Source organism: Euleptes europaea, chromosome 5, assembly GCF_029931775.1.
Source record: "Euleptes europaea isolate rEulEur1 chromosome 5, rEulEur1.hap1, whole genome shotgun sequence".
Lineage (NCBI taxonomy): Eukaryota > Metazoa > Chordata > Lepidosauria > Squamata > Sphaerodactylidae > Euleptes > Euleptes europaea.
In genome coordinates, this window is record NC_079316.1 from 48,861,018 (window position 1) to 48,882,985 (window position 21,968).

Sequence of the window (21,968 nt, forward strand, 5' to 3'; positions counted from 1 at the left end):
TGCCCAAATAGGTACCATTTCCCCTCAGAATCCCCTCATGGTTTTTAAAAAATCCATCAGAAAGCCTTCCAGCAGCTTCAGCGGGATGTGTGTTGTGCTCAAGGGACATCAAGAATGCCCCCATGTGGCCATTCCATTGACACTGTGAATACTTGTACATTTCTGTGGCAGTGTCTCACAACAGGGAATTGGCATGGGGTGAATGCAGCCTATCAAGTATTGTTTGTCTCCAACATGTGGTCTTTAAATACTGTGATTCTGGCAAGAATATATGGTAAAGAATCTGGATTAATTGAGCTGCTTGACTTGCACCCTACAAAGACAGAGCTTTATTTTGTGTATGTATGTTATGCAAATGTCAGGCACTGACAGTATGGTTGTTCTGATTGTGACCTTGTAGACAGAGAGTTGTGAATTGAGTCTAATGCATTATAGGTGAAATATTTTTAGTCCAGTCAGGTGACCATCATGGAATACTAATGTTTACCTTATACTCTGTAGGAAACTGAAAAGATCATTGCTGAGCTGAATGAAACATGGGAAGAAAAACTACGTAGGACAGAGGCAATACGTATGGAGAGGTAGGAATCGAGCTGTAATTTATAGCACACGTTCATTTCAATGCGCCACATAGGCCAATCTTTTATTTTGCTGTGCCAAGAGCTATCGTGGGCCCCCAGACAAAATTTCCCCCTGTGCCCCCTACACTATTAAGACTCAAACATCTTATAAAAACAAATCACATGACTTGCCCAGCTCCATGGACTTCCAGGCAGACTAGGCCTCCTGGAAGTTTGTACCTCTAGTCCCCCCCCACACACACCCCTGGAACCCCTGGCTACAAAACCTTCATTCTTTTGGCAGAGAGTGAGGGCCACTATACACATTAAATGCCCTATGTGGAAGCCACTCAAAACATCATCCAGAGGGAAGAGTGTCGTACCATATTAATCAATGCCATCACAGGGAGAGTGTTCACGCCACTGCTTGACTGAGTTGGCAGTGGCAGGAAAATTCTTCATGCTATTGGGGTAAGCTATATGTGTTACCTGTTAAAGTTGTCGTGTGAAACAGTCCTTAAATGGCCCTTTGTGATGACTTGAGCAGCCTGAGTGGTTGGAAATAGTTGGGCCAATAAGAAGCACTTCACATATTATTTTGTCTTAACGCAGGCTACAAAAACATGTAAAATGTTTGAATGCAGTGTCTTTTCTTCCCTCCCAATAATTCACCACGAAGAAGAGACTAGCAGGTTCAGTTCTCATTTAGCCACATGCTATTTTTTATAATTTTGCCTCTTTCTGTTCCTTGGAACCTGCTGTTAAAACATTCTAGCTCAGGGGTGTCAAACTCATTTGTTAAGAGGGCTGAATATGACATAATATCATTTGGTCGGGCCAGGCCTGCCTCGCCAGCCCAGATCGAGGGGGGTGGGGGACTGCCGTGGCTGGCTTGTGGGCCAGATAAGAGCTCTCAAGGGGCCATATCTGGCCCTTGGGCATTATGTTTGACACCCCTGTTCTGGCTATTCATCATGGTAGCATATGCCACTCACCCCAGTCCATTCTTTTCCAGCATCTGCATTTGCACAATACCTACTAATACAGTAACATCATTTGCATTCAGATAGTATAGTGTGCACTCTATTGGAGTACTTCTTCATTTCTTAACAGAACAGGAACCAGGTCTCAGCTAAATTTTCAGGGTTTTAGTTCTTTCTTTTGATGTTTTTCAGGGAAGCTTTGCTTGCAGAAATGGGAGTAGCCATGAGAGAAGATGGTGGTACTCTGGGGGTTTTCTCTCCTAAGAAGGTAGGATTCTGTTTCTGCCTCTTTCATACTACTCATATGCCTCTCAAAATACATCATCTGTACAGCACATACCAGTTTAAAAATTCTCCCTGCCTTCTAATTATTTATTTGTGTAGGATATTTATAACCCAATTTTCTGCTATTAAAAACATCACTCAAAGCAGTTTACAGCATGAACTGAAGACCAAAATAGATTAGTATCATACAAAAAGCTAAGAAATCTGAAACCTAGCAACTAGCTACTGCATGAACACCTTAATAAGACCAGCAATAAAACAGTAGTTAAAAATAGTGAGAACAGTCAATTGGTAGTCAGAAATAGGACCAACACTATAAATAAAAAAAGCATCAAATCGAGAGGTATACACATCATGAGCCCCTGTACTGAAGGGGATTTGACAAACGGCCAGGAGTGGGAAGTGTGATCTGGGGTAGAAATTTCACTGTCTGGGGAAACTGAGAAAGGCCTGTACTATGCATCAACCATTACCTGGAGATTAAGCCATAAATTCACCTATATGTGCTGAATGTATCATGAGGATTACACATTGCATGTATAAAGAAAAATCACATAAGCACTGTACACAGACTGTAGGAGCATTCACTGTAACTTGTAAGCAGGGCTTCTCTTAATGGGGGAACATAGATTAGAACATCATTAACTGACCTCAGATTACTTAAAAAAAACTTTGATAAAATGGAGGAGAGGAGAACAGCGTAAGCCACTTTGGGTCTCCATTGGGGAGAAAGGAGAGGTATAAATGAAGTAAATAAATGAATAATAAATAAATTTTATTAGGAGACTAGTGTGGGTGGGGGAGATCTATCAGGTATGCTAGTCCCAAAGTTGCCAGGTGTCCCACTATGGTGGGAGGCCTCCCTTGGGCAATGTACTCTTCCCACCACTGATCCTTTGGGAGAATTTTTTTAAATTGCCAGCATCACACACGACATGACTTCACTTCCAGAGGAAACCCAGGGAGAGAGTTCCAGAGTTTTGGTGCCACTACCAAGAAGGCCTCTCCTAGGTTGCCACTGGCCTTATCTCAGAAGGTGGGGGCACCTGAGGCAGGGTCTCTGAAGATGACTGTAGTCATCATAGGCCTAGATTGTTGTATGCTCCCCTATGTTAAAAGAAATTGCTGCACAGGTGAAACAAGCATAGCAAGAAATGATCCTATACTGGGTTTTCATATTGCAGGGAGTTTTATCCACAAGGGAGAATTCCAAAGTGGCACCCTAAGTGGTACTTACTTCCTTACTTCCTAAAATGTGGTTTGGGTAATAATTTTTTTGGCACTTTGCACATTTATGTTATTTTTCTTTCCACTTTTGCCATATAGCCATGACCAGTTAAGCCCAGGATGTTTTCCTAGAAAGTATAGGTGTATATTCTCCCAAGAAGGTTGGTCCAGATAGTTGTCTTAGAGTGATCTGTGTGTGACTCCTTTTCAAATAATGGTTGAACTGTCCTATGTTAAGAAGCTTTCTGAACTGTACCCAGAGGCTAAAAGTGCAGGTCCAGAGGCTCACCTGAAGCTATGTTCGCTGGCCCATGCTGGGGGCAGGGGTTAGTGGGCTGGAAGGAGGCTTCAGGTTGTGGTGGAGGTCGCGACGCAGCTCCTGCCATCCCAGGCAGAAATGAGGGCGACGTAGCGCTGGCCAGACCAGGTGGCAGGGTCAGTAATGGCCTTCGGGGGAGCCTGGGTGTCTGCGCAGGGCTCCCCAGTGGGAACTTTCCCCGCCCGACCATTTCCCTTCCCCGGCTTGGCTGTCCTTGAATGGGCCAATTGGGTTTAGCCTGATGAGGTCGGGGTGGGGGGTGGGCTTGGCTGGCAGGTCGCAGTTCAGCAGACTTTGTTCTAGTCTGCTGACCAGGTATTTATTCAGCCTCGCCAACTGCTCAGGGTCATTCAGCCTTTCGGCTTGTCCAACCCTCCCTCCCTATATTCAGTGTTTCTTGGAGTGGTTTTGGTTTTGTTATGCTATTCAGTGTCTTCGTCACAACTTTTTGGTGGTGTTTGCATGGGGCTGGATCCAGTTTTGGGGGAAAGCCTGCCTGCATGCACCTTTTCCTCACTCTGGGGATCCCAGTAATGGATTTTGGGAAAGGCCTTGCAGGGAACATGCCCAGCTCATGGGGCAGTCAGGACTGCCTCCCTCTGAGTGGCAGGGGAATCACAGAGCAGCTCAAGCCCAAGTGATGTCCCGCATACTGCCATCCCAGGCTACTCTCCAGCAGGCAGGCTGGGAGTAGGAGGTCAATCATCGGTCAACAGATGGGTCGGCCGATGACCTGGATCCAGCTCCTATGCCAATGCCCTTCCAGTTGTAACCAATAAAGTTGTGGCCATTTACAACACCTTGTCCTGGTCATTTGCATGCTGGGGGGTTTGGTGTTTTTTTCTGGTTTAGCCTTTTCCAACCACGCCCCAGTAGGCGCTAGGTCAGCAAGAACTGGCTTACAAAGGCCTCAGTATATAAGAAAAGAGAAGAAACATTAACATTCTGCATGCTTTCTTTGAATTGCATGGTCTGAACAATTCCCAATTGTGCTGTAATGAGCTTGCTTGTTCAACCATATGACTCTGTATATTCTGCCTGATGTCACAACCCAGATGAGTTTTGAGGTCTCTCTCTCTGCTATTCACGAGTGGAGAGATTTCTGCATCATGCTGTCTTCCCTTGGCCAGGAGGCCTCATGTGCTGACGGTTTGGAGGCATAACAACAGAGCTCAGTCATGGGTATTACTGAGTTACTGCTCCTGCAAGGATAAATTACTGTATTGGGGCTGTCCATCAATTAACATCTAATTTATTGATTGCTATTTGAAAAATATACTTACATTTTGTCAATGAGAGTAATAATTTGAGATAGATTCTGTTGATTAAATAATCAAGAAAAGGGACACCCTGTTTAGACCTGAAGCGGTATTCTATTTGTACTTAATCACCTACTTTAGAGACCCACTCCCTTTAAATTCTAGATGAGTCACTGAACCCAGTGCACATGATATCTGATACTGAGGACACTAGTTAATTTATTAGCCTTTACATATCTCGTGAGACAAAGACAGAGATTCTACTGTACCTGTTACAAAACTGCAAGCGCTTATGGCCATTTAAGTCTTTGCTATGTTGACTTGCATGAGTAGATTTCCAGTCCTCTTTGCATGGTGTTCAGATTGATATGACAGTTGCAATGCTATTAACTCTTTTCAAATGAGATTAAAGTGTAGTGTTCCTTACTTAGCCATTTGGTTTAGAATAATTGTAGTTTGTTGAACTCAGAGAATGAAGATCACATGGAGGGTAATATGATTTTTAAAAAATATGTTATCCAATAATACTGCTTCAATAAATAGAAGCTTTGGCTTGTGTACAGGTTACATGTGTCATCAAGACAGGATGTATCATTTTGTCTATTCATCTTTTGTATTTTGAATTTGTGTTAAGTAAGCAAAATGCTCAATAAAATAGGCCATTGTTATTGTTATACACCTTGGGCAATTTCCTGGTATGTAGCAGGGCTAAAAGCTGCTTATTATTAAAGGGAGGGATTTCTATCTAGGATACTGTAGGAGTAGGGTTGCTAATCTCCAGGGGTTGGCTTAGGGTTGCTAACTGCCAGGTAGTAGCAGGAGATCTCCTGCTAATTCAACTGATCTCCAGCCGATAGAGATCAGATCACCTGGAGAAAAATGGCCTCTTTGGCAATTGAACTCTATGGCATTGAAGTCCCTCCCCTCCCCAAACCCCGCCCTCCTCAGGCTCTGCCCCAAAAATCTCCCACCAGTGGCGAAGAGGGACCTAGCAACCCTAGGTTGGCTGGAGATCTCCTGCTACTGATGTCCATGTGATAGAGATCATTTCCCCTGGAGAAAATGGCCGCTTTGGCAATTGGACTCTATGGCATTGAAGTCCCTCCCCTCTCCAAACCCCGCCCTCCTCAGGCTCTGCCCCCCAAATCTCCAGGTATTTCCCAACCCTGAGCTGACAACCCTATGTAAGAGAGAAAGGATTAACTGTTTGCACTTTATCACTAGGCCCCAGTCCTAGTCCCCCACTCAGTGATTGCTTTAAAATGAAATTAAGGACCCTTGGGGATTCAATCTTGGTTTGCTCACATTTTATTTAGTTAAACTTAGTTGAGTATAGTTTAGTTGAGTATACTAGATTTAATTACAGCAGAGATAGACTTGTTTTTAAATAGCAATGACAGTCATCTGAAGTGACAGCAGAAGAATCCTTCAAACTATAGGCAGTTTTTCTTTGTGGCTCAGTTAAAGTTTACATGTGACTCCTTGCGCCAGAGAAAAGAGCTACCTCTAGCACATGTGCAGGATGCAACCCATCATTGGTGTCTTATGCCCCATGGGTTGAATAGGATTTGTAAGTCAAACATTTTTGCATACTGAAAATGTGACAGGATTAATACATACATTAAGCATATGTCTGTCTCTTCCTGAAAGCCTTTGGGATATGGTTTTGTTTATGAGATGAGTATATGTATGCTCAGGAAAGATCAGCAACCAGTTTTACAAATATTTCTAGGAGTAACCAGAATGAAAAAATGGCAGTACAGAATATATATGCCAAGTACTGGAAATTATAGGACAATATTGAGACACAAGGAATACTTTATTAAAATTTGTTATACAGCAGATATAAAACAGCTAAACATATTAACAATGCAATCCTAAACAAAGTTGTACCCTTCTAAGCCCATTGACTTCAATGGATTTAGAAGGGTGTAACTGTTTAGGATTTTATGAACAAGATGGCATTTGTGATTTGCGCTCTTTTTCTGAATACCGACTAAAATAATCTATTGGAATAGAAAATATGATTAGACTCCAGGTGAACATTAATATTTTGTAAATATTTTTTGTCAAAAACTGTGTATTATTACTAAAGCAAACTATTAATGTAAATATCAATAAACATAGAAGTTGTGCACCAGGGGCCTCTTCGAGCAATACAATACAATTGGTCTAAGTCCATAGTTTTCCTTGGTAGTGTGTTGCAGCCAGTTTCTAAGCAATTAGAGCAATTCCCCCATAGTCCAGTTTTGTTAAGGCAAAGAGGAAATGTAACTTCATTGCTCTTTGTTTTACTTACTTATATAATGTATGAACAGTAGAACTACCTATATACAGAGTTTGTGGCAGTGCATGCAGTCTGAAAGCATTGAGTACTGACTTTTCAAGTTAATCAAAAGTTTTTACTCAATTATCACGACTTCAGAGCTACTTCTTAAATTGGCAGGTGTTTTCAAAAGATCAGCATGGAGTGAGTGATGGATCCTAATTTTGCACTGAGTAAATATCTTTTCTTGGTCCAGCCATGTCCCTAAGCACATGCAGATATTCAAGTAAATCTGTGGCTTTAGCAACTTAGGCAGGACCATGTTTGTTTTCAGGATTAAGCATTAATTTTAAACATTTTGTTATATCAGGAATAGAAGGCTCAGTCTTAAGTGATAGGTCTGTAAACTTTGTGACTTACTGCTTGTGTTTGGAAACGCTTATCAAAGTGCCCTGATATGGTGAAGGTAGTAGGGTCAGTACTGTTGCACAGCTGAGTTATTATCACAGTGTGGATAGTGTGAGTGTGTGTATTGGAAGGGCACACCTGAGCCTCTAATTTGGAAGACAAGACTAACATCCCTTTTGTTTGTCTTAGACACCACATCTGGTCAACTTAAATGAGGACCCACTAATGTCTGAGTGCCTTCTATACTACATTAAAGATGGAATAACCAGGTAATGGATACCCATAACAGTTTTGCCAAATTCAGGTGTGAGGAGTGGTGATTACATGGTTTACTTCAACATTTGTGCATTTAAATATCCCTCACTCTGCAGTACAGGCATGGTGTCCTGAGGCTTATTGAAATTATCTGACATGTTTTTGGGGACATCAAGTCCAGCTAGGGCAGGGGTGTCGAACTCATTTGTGAGGAGGGCCTGATATAACATAAATGTCTCTTGGCTGGGCCAACTATGTGTACCAAATAAATAAATAAATAGCATAAAATGTAATGCCAGGCACTGGAGATACGAACTTTATAGAAGACACAGGAAAAGTCAATTAAATATATTGTTTTTTACTTAAAACACAAACAGGTTTACAGCAATAAACGAACACTCAGAATGCTTTGTGCCACTGAATGAGTGTGTTTTTTCCTGAACAGGGTTGGTCGAGAGGATGCTGAGAGGAGGCAGGACATTGTCCTCAGTGGGCACTTCATCAAAGAAGAGCACTGCATTTTCCGAAGTGACACAAAGGCCGGCAGTGAAGGTATCCCCATATAGAGATCCTCACCATTTGCAGGCTTCTTTCCCTTTTTAGCTGGAATCGAGCTTCTGTAATACCAAAATCATATGTACATCGTAAATGGCAGGAAGTTTGAAAGCAATCACAGATCAATCTTCTGCTTGCCCAACAGCTGATTCAGAAAGCTGATACAAGCCTTTTCATTGTAGTTTTTTTTACAAGTGCAGACCATCAGAAAGAGGAGGGTTGAAAAATTCTTTCAGTGGCATTTGTGAAATCAGCCTATGTCACTGCACTCCGTTCCTACCAACCTGTATGAAGGCTACCACTTTCTTTTCATATGGGGTGCTTAGCAATGCTGCCAGAGAGGGTGGTGCTATGCCTTTTAGGGGTATGAAAAAAATCGGTAAATTTTGGATTCGGGTCTAAATGGAACTGAATATTTTGGTAAACCCAGATATTCCTAAACCTCCATATCGGGAATATCCAGATTCCCCAAACAAATTGGGTCTGTTAGACCGGAATCTGAAATTTACACCCCCTCCCCATTTCCCCTTTCCCTCCCCACTTACCTTTAACCCAGAGCTGCAGTACTTCTGCGAAGGAAAGCGCTAGAGACTTAATTAAAAAAAACAACAAAACTCAGAATTCAGAGAACCTGCTTAAACTATCATTGTTACACTGCAGCATTATATTGCTATTTTAGGGCCATTAAAAAAAGGAAATCACTCATCTAGGGGAGAGGGAGTGGTTTAACGATGACAACAGTCCAATAATTGAAAAATTGGCTGGAGGTAGGTGAAACAAGTTGGCTGCGACATGCCTGGAAAAAAAAAGAATTAAAGATGATTTTCCATTGAAGATGTGTATCCAGCAAAATCCAGAATCAGGTTTACAGAACCTGGCGTCTGCAAATATGTACCGGTAGTCAAATATTGAAGTGCTATCCCAGAATCTAATGATCAGGTTCAATAACTACTGGGCATAACGCTTTGCTACTGGTATTTTATGTTTTCCACAATCAAGCTTTTCAAAAATTAAGTGGACCTATTATTGCATATTTATGAATAATTCATTGAGGAGTTGAAGAGCAACAGTTCCTGCTAGGAGTGTCCTTGTTATAATGCAGCTTTGTACCACATGGCTCAGCCGGTATTGCTTGCCCTAGATATTTTAGAGCTGAAAAGCATCATTACTTTACCCGCATGGTGGGAGGATACAGGCGACCTCCTTCCCAGTAGCTCAGGTGCTACATTCGTAAGACATTAAGTGGCTGCTGTGTAGCTCCTGGTTATCTGAATTCACCTTCCACTGGATCATTACTGGATCAAGTTGGCATGGATTTATTGGAGTCAACTGTGTCCCCATTTGTAGCTGGTGACAATCCGGTTAGCTCTGTTAGATTGGGCTGGAACCCCAGCTGGTGTAAAACTACATGGTTACTTTGGATTTACTACTGTATAAAACCTTCCTGTATCTATCTGCTTATTTATTTGAGATATTTTTACCCCCACCCGCTACTAAATTTGATATTCAAAGCAGCCTATAAAAATATAGTTCTCTTTGAGCCTCTGGGTCATGCCTAAGTGTTTAGGAGCCTGTTGCTTGGAATCCATGACTTACTAAGCTGTTATAAAAAATGAAGACAGATTTACACTGAAAGCCTAACCTTGCCTGTCATGGTTAATTCAGCATGTAGAAGGAATGGTGTTGTCATAGCACTGAGGATTTATTCTCTGGTTAACAAGTAGATTGATCAGCCGGTATTTTTACTGATTGGGAGATGGTTGTTCATTGTACATCCATACAACCTCTCACTTGCCATTTTGTCCTCCACCCTCCCCCAATTCCACTTGTGCCTTTTCCAATGCAGTGGTGACCCTGGAGCCTTGTGAGGGGGCAAACACCTACGTCAATGGCAAGAAAGTAACAGAGCCTAGCATCTTGAGATCAGGTAGGTTCACTCAAGTTTCCAGGAGAAAGGATTGGAGACTCGGGAATAAGAGAAAGGGGCTATTGGAAGGAGTCTTACAAATGACTCAACCATACACTGCGCAGGGATGGATCCATGGGAATCATTATCTAAGGAAAATGTTCATAGTCCTGAACAGGCTGGCAGTCAAGTTTGGTTCACACTGAAGTCATGAGGATTGGATGCCTTTGATTTTTCCATTTATCTGGAGCATCTTTAGTAGAATCTCTTCTGTGGGTGATCTTTGTAGCAGCTTAGCAAGGGATCTCATATACAGTGAAATCCCATCACATTGTCTCTGCTCTGTGTACTCCTCTGCCCCCCAGGGAATCGTATAATCATGGGGAAGAGCCACGTGTTCCGATTTAACCATCCCGAGCAAGCACGGCAAGAGCGCGAGCGAACCCCTTGTGCAGAGACTCCTGCTGAACCAGTGGACTGGGCATTTGCCCAGAGAGAATTGTTGGAGAAACAAGGCATTGACATGAAGCAGGAGATGGAACAGAGGTGCGTAGAAGGAATAGTGTGAAAGAGTTCTACGGTGGGGATGGAAAATTCAGAGGAAGTTTGAGTGTGTTTAAGTTGCAGTGGCACCAGATAGAGAATGTGTAAGTCTTCTGTAATTTATCTAAACTGATTTATTATTCTCTAATTTCTGATTCTATGTAGGCTTCAGGAGTTGGAAGACCAATATCGCAAGGAAAGAGAAGAGGCTAATTATCTTCTGGAGCAGCAAAGACTTGTATGTAGCATCGAGAATGCTTTTTAATGCAGTTCATGAGAGCAACAATATGCAGACAACAATGCTTGTAATTGATGGAAGACATCATTAGTTCCAAAATGGAGCCAGTCTTCCAAACACCCCATAAAACTTAGTTTGCAAGTGGGATAAAAACCAAATCCTTATACAGTTCCATAGATCTCATGAACATAGGAAAGGGGAAGGACCTCACAGTCCCTATATAACATCTCAGTTTAACGCTGGAAGTGTTGCCATAGGCCAGGGATCCCCAACCTCTGTGAGCACCTTTGGAATTCTGGAACAACATGGTGGGCGCAGCCATAAAATGGCTGCCACAGCTTACCTTCACTCACACCATGAAGGTCCACATGCTGAGGTGGCAGCTGCTGCCAAAGCACCATTTTTCAAAATCTGCACAGCTGAGCAAATACTCAGGGTCAATCAGAAGCCTTGCTGGGCAGAAACTTCACTGGCCATACCCACTTTCTAAAAACACTTGGTGGGCACCAAAAAAAGGGGCACCATGGTGGACCATGTTGGGGACCCCTGCCATAGGCTGTGTGGAGAATTATCTGATGGAACTCTGTAGTCCAGTAAACTGAACTGGTTATGACCAAGAAAATAGAAGAATGTGATTACTTCAGGGAATGGATTTTCTAACAAAAATATGTAGCATCAAAACACAGCAGCCATAAAGAGTATAATAAAAATGCTTAACTGCTTATTCCTTTAGGATTATGAGAGTAAATTGGAGGCCTTACAGAAACAGATGGACTCAAGATATTACCCTGAAGCTAACGAGGAAGAGGAGGAGCCTGAGGATGAAGGTATGAATCCAGTGAAAGGAAAGTTCTGTTATGGGCATCCTGGCATGTAATGATTTGTATTTAGGTATACACATACTATATTATAACCATGAAGTGTTTGGGGGGGGGGGGAACCACAGCAGGGTACAATGCCCTAGAGTGAACCCTCCAAAGCAGCCATTTTCTCCAGGAGATCAACTATAATAGCAGGAAATGTCCAGCCACCACCCTAATAACTTAACTAGGCCCAAAAGCCTGAACAAAACTTTTGAAAGGCCAAAAAATAACCAAACAAGGCCAATTTCTTGATACAGGTCTTCGAAGCAAGCTGGGACATTGCAATGATATCTTCTGCTTTCTTTGGGGCTTTCCTAAAATGGTCACCGGAAAAATAGCTAATTAGAAAGGTGGTTTACTGAGAGATTTCTCTCAATTATATTTTTTTGAGATTTTCTGCTCAGAGCATGATTTTTCTGCCTCTCCCCTCCCAGAGCATTGAGAAATGCCATCTCTTCTCCAAGAACAGGAGTTTGGGGGGCATTACAGGCTGCTGATGGAGGGGGAAGATAAGAAAATCATGCTCTATGATCAGAAATCTTTGTGCCTGTGAAAATATCTAGTGTGGGTCCAAGCCAGTCATTTGAGCATATATTTTTCTAGATAGGAAAAAAATCCAGGGCATTCAGTAGCTCATAATGTCAGTTTTAAAGTCACAGGGCCAGTCTTATTTCTGTTCTCTTCTAATGTACATGGTTTCTTTGAGCAGAAGATGTTGTGAGTTGTGATCAAGTACTGTGTCTTGCTATATGAAGAGTGACCTTATGAATTATCTGTCACCAGTACAATGGACTGAGCGGGAGTTTGAGCTGGCACTCTGGGCTTTCAGGAAGTGGAAATGGTACCAGTTTACATCTCTCCGAGATCAGCTGTGGGGCAATGCCATTTTTTTGAAGGAGGCCAACGCCATCAGTGTGGAACTGAAGAAGAAGGTGAGCTGGTTCTTTTATAGCCATTGTGGATAAGGGGTTCTTTCCATTTTCATTCTCTGACTCTTTATTAGTACAACAGAGAGTATGAGTTGGGTCAAACTGTCACATTCTACCACCTATTTTTATCCTGCCCTAGTCCTAGGTGCTCAGGCTAATGTACCTGTTTCTCTGCTTATCCATTTTATCCCTGCAAACAGCCCTGTTAATAGGTTAGGCTGAGAGAGAGTGATTGCTAAGTGGGGATTTGGTGCTGGGCCTTACATTCTAGCCATTGTACCACACTGGTTCTCAATTACAATTATGTTACAGATTAGGTATTAGAATATGCATGTTAGAAAGGCAAAAGAGAGAAAGACAGACAGCAGCATGTGATGTGGAGAGAGTGGGTATGTAAACATTTTTATGGAGCCAGGGTTTGTTTTAATTGTGGTTAGTTAGTGAAACCAGGATTCAGCTTGTAATGATCAGTGAATCCTAGCTGCATTGCTAGGACCTTGCTGCTATCCTAGTCTGCTTAGATAGATCAGGTTAAAAAGGAGTAGTTTTGGTTAACTTTTCTGCAGGAAACACATCTTCAAAGACAAGGCAGCAATGAGCCTTAAGTGGAGGTACATGCAGAGCAGCAGCACTGTTGTTTTCTTTCCATTGATCCAGCCCCCTCCTGAATCTATTGTTTCTGTGCAGTAGAGGTAACTAGGGTGCAGGTGAAATGCACTTTGTTGGTGGAGCACAGGCAACAAGATAGCCTGGACAGCATGCTGGTCTTGCTTTCTTTTCCTTTAGGGATGCACAGAAGGAGCTAGTGGTGCTGCTGTTTTGATAAGAGACTGGAGGCGGGAGTGGAGAAAGGAGTCTGTTGCCAGGCAGAGCTGAGATCAGGGAGAGGCTTGGAGATAGCAAGAGCTGGCTGAAGACAAGAATGGTTTCATTTTTGAGATGGACTTGCTAGGCAATTCTGTAAGTGGGGGGTGGGTGCAGAGTATCAATGGGGGAAAAACAGGTTTAAGCAAGATACTGTATTATAACATAATGTGAAACCATCAGGAATGTTTTTCTATAAAGGAAGTGAGGCTATACTTTAACTTAATGGTTCAGGAAGGCCCTTTATGAAGGGAAAAGGGACTTCAGGCTATGGTCTAAAACGCATGGTCCCTTAGCCCACTTTCTTCCCCGTTCTAGCCAGGATAAAATGAACCCGGCCTGGGGTGGGGGGAGAAACTGTACGCATTACCTTGAATTGATCTGGGGCAAAACTGTGTGCTGATCCGTCCATGAAAACAGAAAATGCGGGAGACGCGTACTTCCTGGTAAGTCAGCAACGCCCCCGCCCCTGGTGATTGGTTGCCAAAATTTGGCGGGCAGGGGAGTAGTGGCTCTGGTTTCCACACACCCCTTCCGGGACAGTTGAACTTTCTCAACAAACCAGCCCCCATCAATAAAAATGCGCCTTTTTTTACACTTTTCTCGCTCGCAAGGGGAGCATCTAAGGTCCCTATCCACACAAGGTTTGGGTTAATTTTCGTCAAAAAGTTTTCTTGATCTTTTGATATTTTAATATATCAAAAATAAACATTCGAGAAAGAGAAAAAGGTGGAGAGGTCGCCTTTGGAGTCTGGTGGGCCGTTGTGACGTAGGAAGACTCAGCCCGTGTTTAACTGAGACGAGCCAGTGATAACGGTTTGACTTGTGAATTGCAAAAACTGGGTTCATTTGGCGTCGACACAGGGCTGAGCCAACAGCAAATCAGGTTCCGTCCGTTCATGAAGATTTGATCCTGGGTGAAACAGAATTAACAGGGAAGAAAGTGGGCTAAGGGACCATGCGTTTTAGACCTATAACACTGTTGTGGCGGAATGGCCCCACTGATCCACAAGTGTCGCTCCATTCGAGCCCTCCAAGACTAATAGGCACCAGCAACTTCCTGACTTTCCACCTGTTGATGCACTGCTCTCTCAGCCTGCCTGACCCTGGGAGGGGTTTATATCTCTTGCTTCTCCTTCAGTACACTGTCACCAGGTGGTCATTTTGGCAATTACCTGCCAAAACGTCCAGCACTCCTAGCTTCCCTTCTGTGGTACTGATTAAAGGCTCTGCCTAGTGCTTGCATCTCCCATTACCTAGCAGCTGGTTACCATGGGGACAGCTTACCACACTTGCAAACTCATGGAGAATTAGAGATGTATCAACCAACTGCCTGATGCCTATTTTGAACAGCATGTTCAAATTTTGGAGGTCTTAAATAGTACAGAGAACAACTACCAGCACTTAAAATAGTAAAGAATTTATTAAAAGGTAAAATTTCACACACATGCTCTTCATAGCAATGGATTGAACAAGAAAGACAAAGAAAATGAGTAAATATGTATTCCTTGCCTCTGTACATGCCCCAGCTGGTCTTATTCTAAGGCAGGCTCTTTAACTAAGTAGTTACAGTGTTCTAAAAGCTTCGCATTACCTTATAGTCTTTTCCCAAACAGCTAGCCCTTTGTCCGCTCCACTTGGCAATAGTGACCATCAAGATGGAGCCCAGGTGTGAGAACCCCTTCCTACAGATGGGATTAGCCAAAACTGTCCCTCTCCCTCTGTGCCAAGGGATTTTATCTCTTCTGTTTTCCCACCTCTTTATGGATCAAAGAATCCTTTACTGAAATCTCCAGGAAGATGCCATCTAGCCCCTTGCCTTCTTCAAGTCTTTATGTCCCTTCCACGTGCCAGATTCCTGCCAAGGTGTGAACTGGCCATTTTATTATCTTCTGCCAGGAGGGCCAATTGGATTTATGAAGGTTTGATGGTTGATAGTTGCTAGAGTTATAGACAAGATGGGTAATGCTGTTGCTAAACCAGCTTCAGATCCTGGTTTGATGTATCCTAGCTAACCATAGTTAGGGTAGAATTGTGGGTTTAGAAGATGAATTATGGCTAGCTTAATTAAATTATGGTTTAGTATTTCATCTGATCCAACACTGTCTAGGGTGGTTAAACTGATTGGCATAAAACTGGCAGTGGGTTCAGGACAGACAAAAGGAAGTGTATTGCCTCACCGAATGCAGTATTAAATGATAGAATTTGCTGCCATATAATGTGAAACTGAATTCTCCCATCTAATCTAATGGTTGTTGTTTTTTAAAAACATGTATTAATGGAGGATAGTTCTATCAGTGGCTAATAGCCATGATAGCAAAGTGGAGCCTCTGTCTATAAAGCCAATATATATATAATTACTAGATGCTCAGGACAAAAACAGGGGGAAATCATCATTTTCACACTCTGTTTGCTAATGTTCAGAAACATCAGATCTGTGTGTAAAAGGAGAACACTGCTTGCATGTACTTTGGTCTGATCTAAGAAAGGAATTCTTATGTTCTTACAAAAGAACTAATTTATGGTAGGTCAAACTGGCACTCTGTAGTGTGAATGTGTTAAGGGATGTGCAGCCCAATCCTATGCATTTTTACTTAGATGTAATCTCCACTGTGTTCAATAGGGCTTGCACACAAGTAAATGTACATAGGACTGCAACCTTTCTACAGCAAGATCAAAAGAGAGATTTTAACTTGTAATCTCTCTGGTCCCAGATGACCATCCCTTTCCACATTACTATTTGATCCTATGAAGAGATCACATATTATCATACCGGCATAGTATTATTGGCCTTAAAACAACATATTTGCCTTGGCAAAAGGTACCTCTGTGTAATTATTGAGCTTTTTTAAAAAGACTGTATAAGAAATGGTGTGACCACAGATCAGCCAAATGTAGTTGTTACTAATTTGTCTCAAAAAGAGTGCATTTTCAAGATTTCTATTTGCTTTATGATGATCTTGATATCATAGCTGCAGTGGAAGAGAACAGGATGCCCCATGTTGTGACCTCTGACATGAACCAATATTAACCACAGTTATTCACTTCCAGGTTCAGTTTCAGTTCGTGCTTCTCACAGACACTCTATACTCCCCTCTGCCTCCGGACTTGCTGCCTCCGGATGCTGCCAAAGACCGTGAGAAACGTCCTTTCCCAAGGACCATTGTGGCTGTAGAGGTGCAGGACCAGAAGAATGGAGCAACCCATTACTGGACATTGGAAAAACTCAGGTAGACTGAGATATTTTAATAGCACCACAGCATCTGGCTGAAGCATTCTTAACGTTGCCTTGACAGAAGTCATGACTATTCCGATACAAATTGCAAACTGATAAAGACCTATTACCAAAGAGAGATGGAACCTTCAGTGTACATTATTTGAGGGCCTGTTTACATGGCTGCTTAGTGTAGTGGTTAAGAGTGGTGGTTTGGAGCGGTGGAGTCTGATCTGGAGAACCGGGTTTGATTCCCCACTCCTCCACATGAGTGGCGGAGGCTAATCTGCTGAACTGGATTTGTTTCCCCACTCCTACATGCGAAGCCAGCTGGGTGACCTTGTTGTGGGGAGGGGAAGGTGATTGTAAGCCGGTTTGATTCTGCCTAAAGTGGTAGAGAAAGTCGGCATATAAAAACCAACTCCTACTCTTCTTAAAAAAGCAGGTGTGGGTTACATTTTATAGACGTTAGCAGGATCACAAATCTTGGTCTTCTGTGCATAGTGTTCAAAATATGCCAAATATGCCAATGTCACCACAAATAGAGTTTTCTACAGCAAAATTGAAACAGATGTTTTAACCTATGTTTCTGTGGGCCAGAATAGCCACCCTAATTGCCCACATTGCTGTTTGATCCCAAGCAGAGATCTCACATGACCATACTGGCCTGTGCTAAAGCTAGGCCGAGCCTTGGCATGCCACTAATGTTTCCACTTTTTGATGATTGTTAACAGCAGGCTGAAATCTGGTTTCTGCACATGCGCTTGTCTCAATAGGTGCCAAAATCTGTCAAGAAAGTTCCTTGCTGTAAATTCTGAACAAATAGTCTTCATTATTTTGAGGTTCTCTCTTAACCATGGGATGAAGGTGATTTCTCCTTTTATTAGTGTGTCCTTAGTGAGCGGACGATCAGCTTCTGATGGCAGGTATACAAAATGTTGGTGTGGATGCAAGTACACCAGAAAGGAATTATTCACAGCTACTATTTTGTGTGTTGACTTCCCCTCCCCTTCCACCATTGCAGACAGAGGTTGGATCTGATGCGAGAGATGTATGACCGGGCGGCTGAAGTGCCCTCTAGTGTTATAGAAGACTGTGACAATGTGGTGACTGGCGGAGATCCCTTTTATGACCGCTTCCCTTGGTTCAGGCTGGTTGGCAGGTGAGAGCTTTGATCTGCCTTATCATGCTAAGCCAGAGAAACACGAACGAAGGAAATGCTGCATGGCTAAATAAAGGCAACTTGTGCCATGCAGGACAACTACTGCTTCCTCAGTGGGGCAGTGAGTTGGAGGACTAGATCATATATCAAGACAACTGTATAGCACCTTACTCTTTATGAGGAGCTTTCTTTGCACTGCACATTTATATACTTGAGTGGGCAGTCTGAGAGCTGTGGGTGTCTCTTTCTTACCTCCAAGACTCACACATGCATGGAGTTTTTTGCAAAATTGTGCCTGATGTCCAATGACATGGTGCTCAAAGTATACGCCTCAAAAACACTGGCCCCAATGGTTGGAATTTCCTACCACAAGGTCAAAAGAGATGTTTTAATCTCTGTGATCTCTGTGATCCAGGAGGACAATCATAGCCCACATTGTACATGCTTCTACAGGCTTGTAGTCCTATAAGCAGGACTTCTTCTTGTAAGCTTGAAATCTTACATTGGTAGGACCCATTACCAACAGATACTATAGGATTCTGACCAGTAGTCATTAGCATATTACCATGTAGAAGATCCTCATAGTTGGTTGGGAGTGAATACTGTGTTGGAAAAACATGTTGTCCAGGGTGGGATATGATTAAGAACTCTGATGTAGGATTTGTACATTTGTGTGTGTGTGGTGTGTGTGATTTGGAGTGTAAATATCAGCCTATATAGTGCCTAGTATATAATGTGTGTTCTCATGTGCTTCCCATGCAACTATTGGACAAATGTGATGTCATCAGCTGGGAATTGTTGAAGAGCAGGTTAATGGGATATGCCATTGAATTTTAACATATTTGGAAGTATCTGGGGTATGGCCCATTGCCAAGATTTACAATGGGGTGGTGCTAGTGGGCCAGAAGACCGTTGCTTTACAAAGCTACATAATTGTTCCAGTGCTGATCTTTGGGGGATTCCTACAGAATGCAGTAGATCTTCCCTGTTCTCAGCTGATGGCATTGGTGGCTCTTCTGTTAGATGTGTTTGGTCTGGAAGGTTTTGTCCCTTCCCCTCCGTATTAACTCTGCTGCTTGGTGTAACAGAAAAGGCAAAGCAAGCCTAGTCTCTCTGTGTGTTTGGAATAGCTGGTGTTAACCTGTCTCCTATCTTGTTGTACTAACCTTAGTTCAGATATCTCTGGCTGCAACAGCTCTCCTATTTTCAACACATGCATGAGCGAGCGCATGGCTGATCTCACCCCCTCCCCCACCTTCTCGAACCCTGACTCCGACATCACCGAGCCTGCTGACGAGCAGCACGTGGGGAAGGAGGAGGAGGAGGAGGACCTGGAGGAAGACATCTTTCCGGAGTACCCACTGTATGATGGCCGGGATCCATTTTACGACCGCTCCCCCCTGTTCAGTTTAGTAGGAAGGTTGGTGAGGTCTTAGGAGAGCATGCTGGGAAGGAACTAGCTCTTTCGCATAAGAGACCTGCTTTCTGACACTGTTCCCATGTCAAGGCACTCAGGGACAGATGAGTTCTAAGAGGACAAAAAAGTATGCATCTGACTAGGCTTAAGGAGGGATTAACCGATAGAGAGATAGCTGGCAATGAGAAAAACAAGAGATTATTTCCAGAGAGGTGACCGCTTATAACTGGAGGTCAGCAGAACCAAAGTTTCTGCAGTTATGAGTTTTCTCTACCAGATGCAGATTTTTTAATACAATTTATAATCTAGGTCTCAGAAGCAAGAAGATCTCCTACAAATCACATTGTATAGAAGCTTCCTAATAAACTAGTCCATAATGTGCTCATAGTTTAAGTTTTCTGCTACGTTTGTTGAGATGCCCACTAAAGCTAGTGGTTGCTTTTTGAAGCCATGTAGTTCATGAGGATAATGGGCACTCCAGTTGCTTCTTAAAAAGGAATAGGGAGGGTACGAAGATGTACCTCTGAAATAAAAATATCACAGGAAATATTGATGGTATGTTCTACTAGTAGGAAGTAAACCCATTCAGGAAGAAATAGTGCAAGCATCTCTTGCTTACATAGCATAGAGTGTAAGACTGGCATTTCAGATATTTAAGTTAGCATTCGTGGTAACTTAGTTAGGTTGCAAAAACAAACTCCAGGATGTGATTGAGAGGGCACTTAATACATCCTTCCAGCATCATTTGCTGTAATTTTCCTGCCTGGTAGAAGAATGGAGATATTTCTGCCACATTGCAGTTCAACAGAGATCCTCACTAGAGATCAGTTATTACTCTGAGGCAAATGTGGTCAGTCCCCATTTCCTTATATGGTAGTCAAAGGCTTTTATCCTTGCTGTTTTGAGACTGCAAATTGACTTGGCAGGTGATACTGTAAATGTAGAACATCCTCCCCAATCATCACTGAGCCAGCATGGTGAAGTGGTTAAGAGCGGTGGTTTGGAGCAGTGGACTCTGATCTGGAGAACCAGGTTTGATTCTCCACTCCTCCACATGAGTGGCGGAGGCTAATTTGGTGAACTGGATTTGTTTCCCCACTCCTACACATGAAGACAGCTGGGTGACCTTGGGCTAGTCACACTCTCTCAGCCTCACCTACCTCACAGGATTTCTGTTGTGGGAAGGGGAAGGGAAGGTGATTGTAAGCCGGTTTGATTCTTCCTTAAGTGGTAGAGAAAGGCGGCATATAAAAACCAACTACTCCTCCTCTTATGTACAAAAGCAGAAAATCGGCCAGTTCTGGCAATGTCTGCATACTCTAATGAGTCACTGCTCTTCTGGCTGTTGTTTGTCTCTGCTAGAGGCTTGGTTTATCCATTTTGCTCAGGCAGGACCAAATATTTCTCTCCTTTTAACCCTCTGTCCTTAACAGGGTCACATACAAGAGCTTATTGCTCAGAAGCTATACCAGGCTTCATTTTATTCTCAGTGAGTTTCTTCCCTTGGGATTCAGGAAAGAGGTGGTAACCCCTAGCTCTCTTGCTTTTAAGTAGGATTCAAGAAAGTGTGAGCAGGCGATGGAGGAAAAGGGCTTAGAAAAGCCAGCGAGGGAGTCTGGGGGAAGAGTCCTGCAGTCTCAGACCGAAAGAGCTGGCTTCTTCCTTTTTTTTTTTTCTCCTTTTGGGGGATTTGAGATTTCAAAACAGGCCAAACTACCAAATAGCTCAATGAGGAAACACCCTCTCCCCCAATCCTATGAACTGTTCTTGGGGGTCTTTTGAGTCACCCAAAATTGACTCCCCCATGCAGCAGCTGTGCCGTTCACATTTCTCGTGAAGTGTGCTTTGATTGGATCCTTGTCTTTGATTTTTTTCTTTTTTCTTTTTTATTGTTTTAGCTGCTGGCTCTATCTCCAAAGCTTTAGCAAAATTGGGGGTTCTTTCACTTTTGTCTTCCTTTTGAAAGGCTTTTCTTTGGTCTGAGCATGCCGTCTTTGCACCTCACCAATCTTGTGGTTAGTGCCTCTGTCCTACTCAGTTCTTTTAATGATACATGCCCTCTTTCTGCCTTCTTTTATCCAGTCCTCAACTTTATTGTCCTCCCCTCCCTCACTTTCCCCTTCTCCCTTCTTACTGTTTCTGTCTCTCAGTCTCTCCAGCTCTCAAATGATTCCTTCTTCAGTCTTTTGGATTTCAGCCTGTTTCATAATGTGTTATTACTGGGTATTGTTAGAACAGAATTCTAACAGATTATATCTTAAGCTTCCTCTTAGGGCTGAAATACATGAAATGCCTGGCGTGTCAGGTCACCAGTGCATGATCAGCAGGGTTGCCAGGTCCCTCTTCGCCACTGGCGGAAGGTTTTTGGGGCAGAGCCTGAGGAGGGCAGAGTTTGAAGAGGGGAGGAACTTCAATGCCATAGAGGCCAATTGCAAAAGCAGCCATTTTCTCCAGGTGAACTGATCTTTATCGGCTGGAAATAAGTTGAAATAGCAGATCTCCTGCTACTACCTGGAGGTTGGCAACCCTAATGTTCAGACTCTCAGTCCGATGTATATCACCTTCAACAGCACTTCTACTCTCAACACTGTGAGGAAATCTTTTTTTTTGGGGGGGGGGAGAGAAGGATCTTCCATTTTCCCTCCTGTCCTGTTTTCACTAGCAGAAATGGCATGGGGCAAGTGAACCCCTTTTTTTCTGGCTCTGTGTGACCTA

At 42.9% G+C, this 21,968-nt stretch overlaps 1 protein-coding gene across 1 annotated transcript in view; it reads left to right on the forward strand.

Moving 5' to 3' along the window:
- The window catches only part of KIF1A (kinesin family member 1A), a 115,264-nt gene that overhangs the window by 45,509 nt on the left and 47,787 nt on the right, over nt 1-21,968 (forward strand). The window contains exons 15-26 of the mRNA XM_056849277.1: nt 502-581; nt 1,736-1,811; nt 7,497-7,576; nt 8,008-8,114; nt 9,964-10,044; nt 10,389-10,569; nt 10,732-10,804; nt 11,538-11,631; nt 12,451-12,599; nt 16,512-16,690; nt 17,699-17,836; nt 19,008-19,256. Coding sequence (XP_056705255.1) covers nt 502-581; nt 1,736-1,811; nt 7,497-7,576; nt 8,008-8,114; nt 9,964-10,044; nt 10,389-10,569; nt 10,732-10,804; nt 11,538-11,631; nt 12,451-12,599; nt 16,512-16,690; nt 17,699-17,836; nt 19,008-19,256 — 1,487 coding nt within the window. The remainder of the gene's footprint in view (nt 1-501; nt 582-1,735; nt 1,812-7,496; nt 7,577-8,007; nt 8,115-9,963; nt 10,045-10,388; nt 10,570-10,731; nt 10,805-11,537; nt 11,632-12,450; nt 12,600-16,511; nt 16,691-17,698; nt 17,837-19,007; nt 19,257-21,968) is intronic.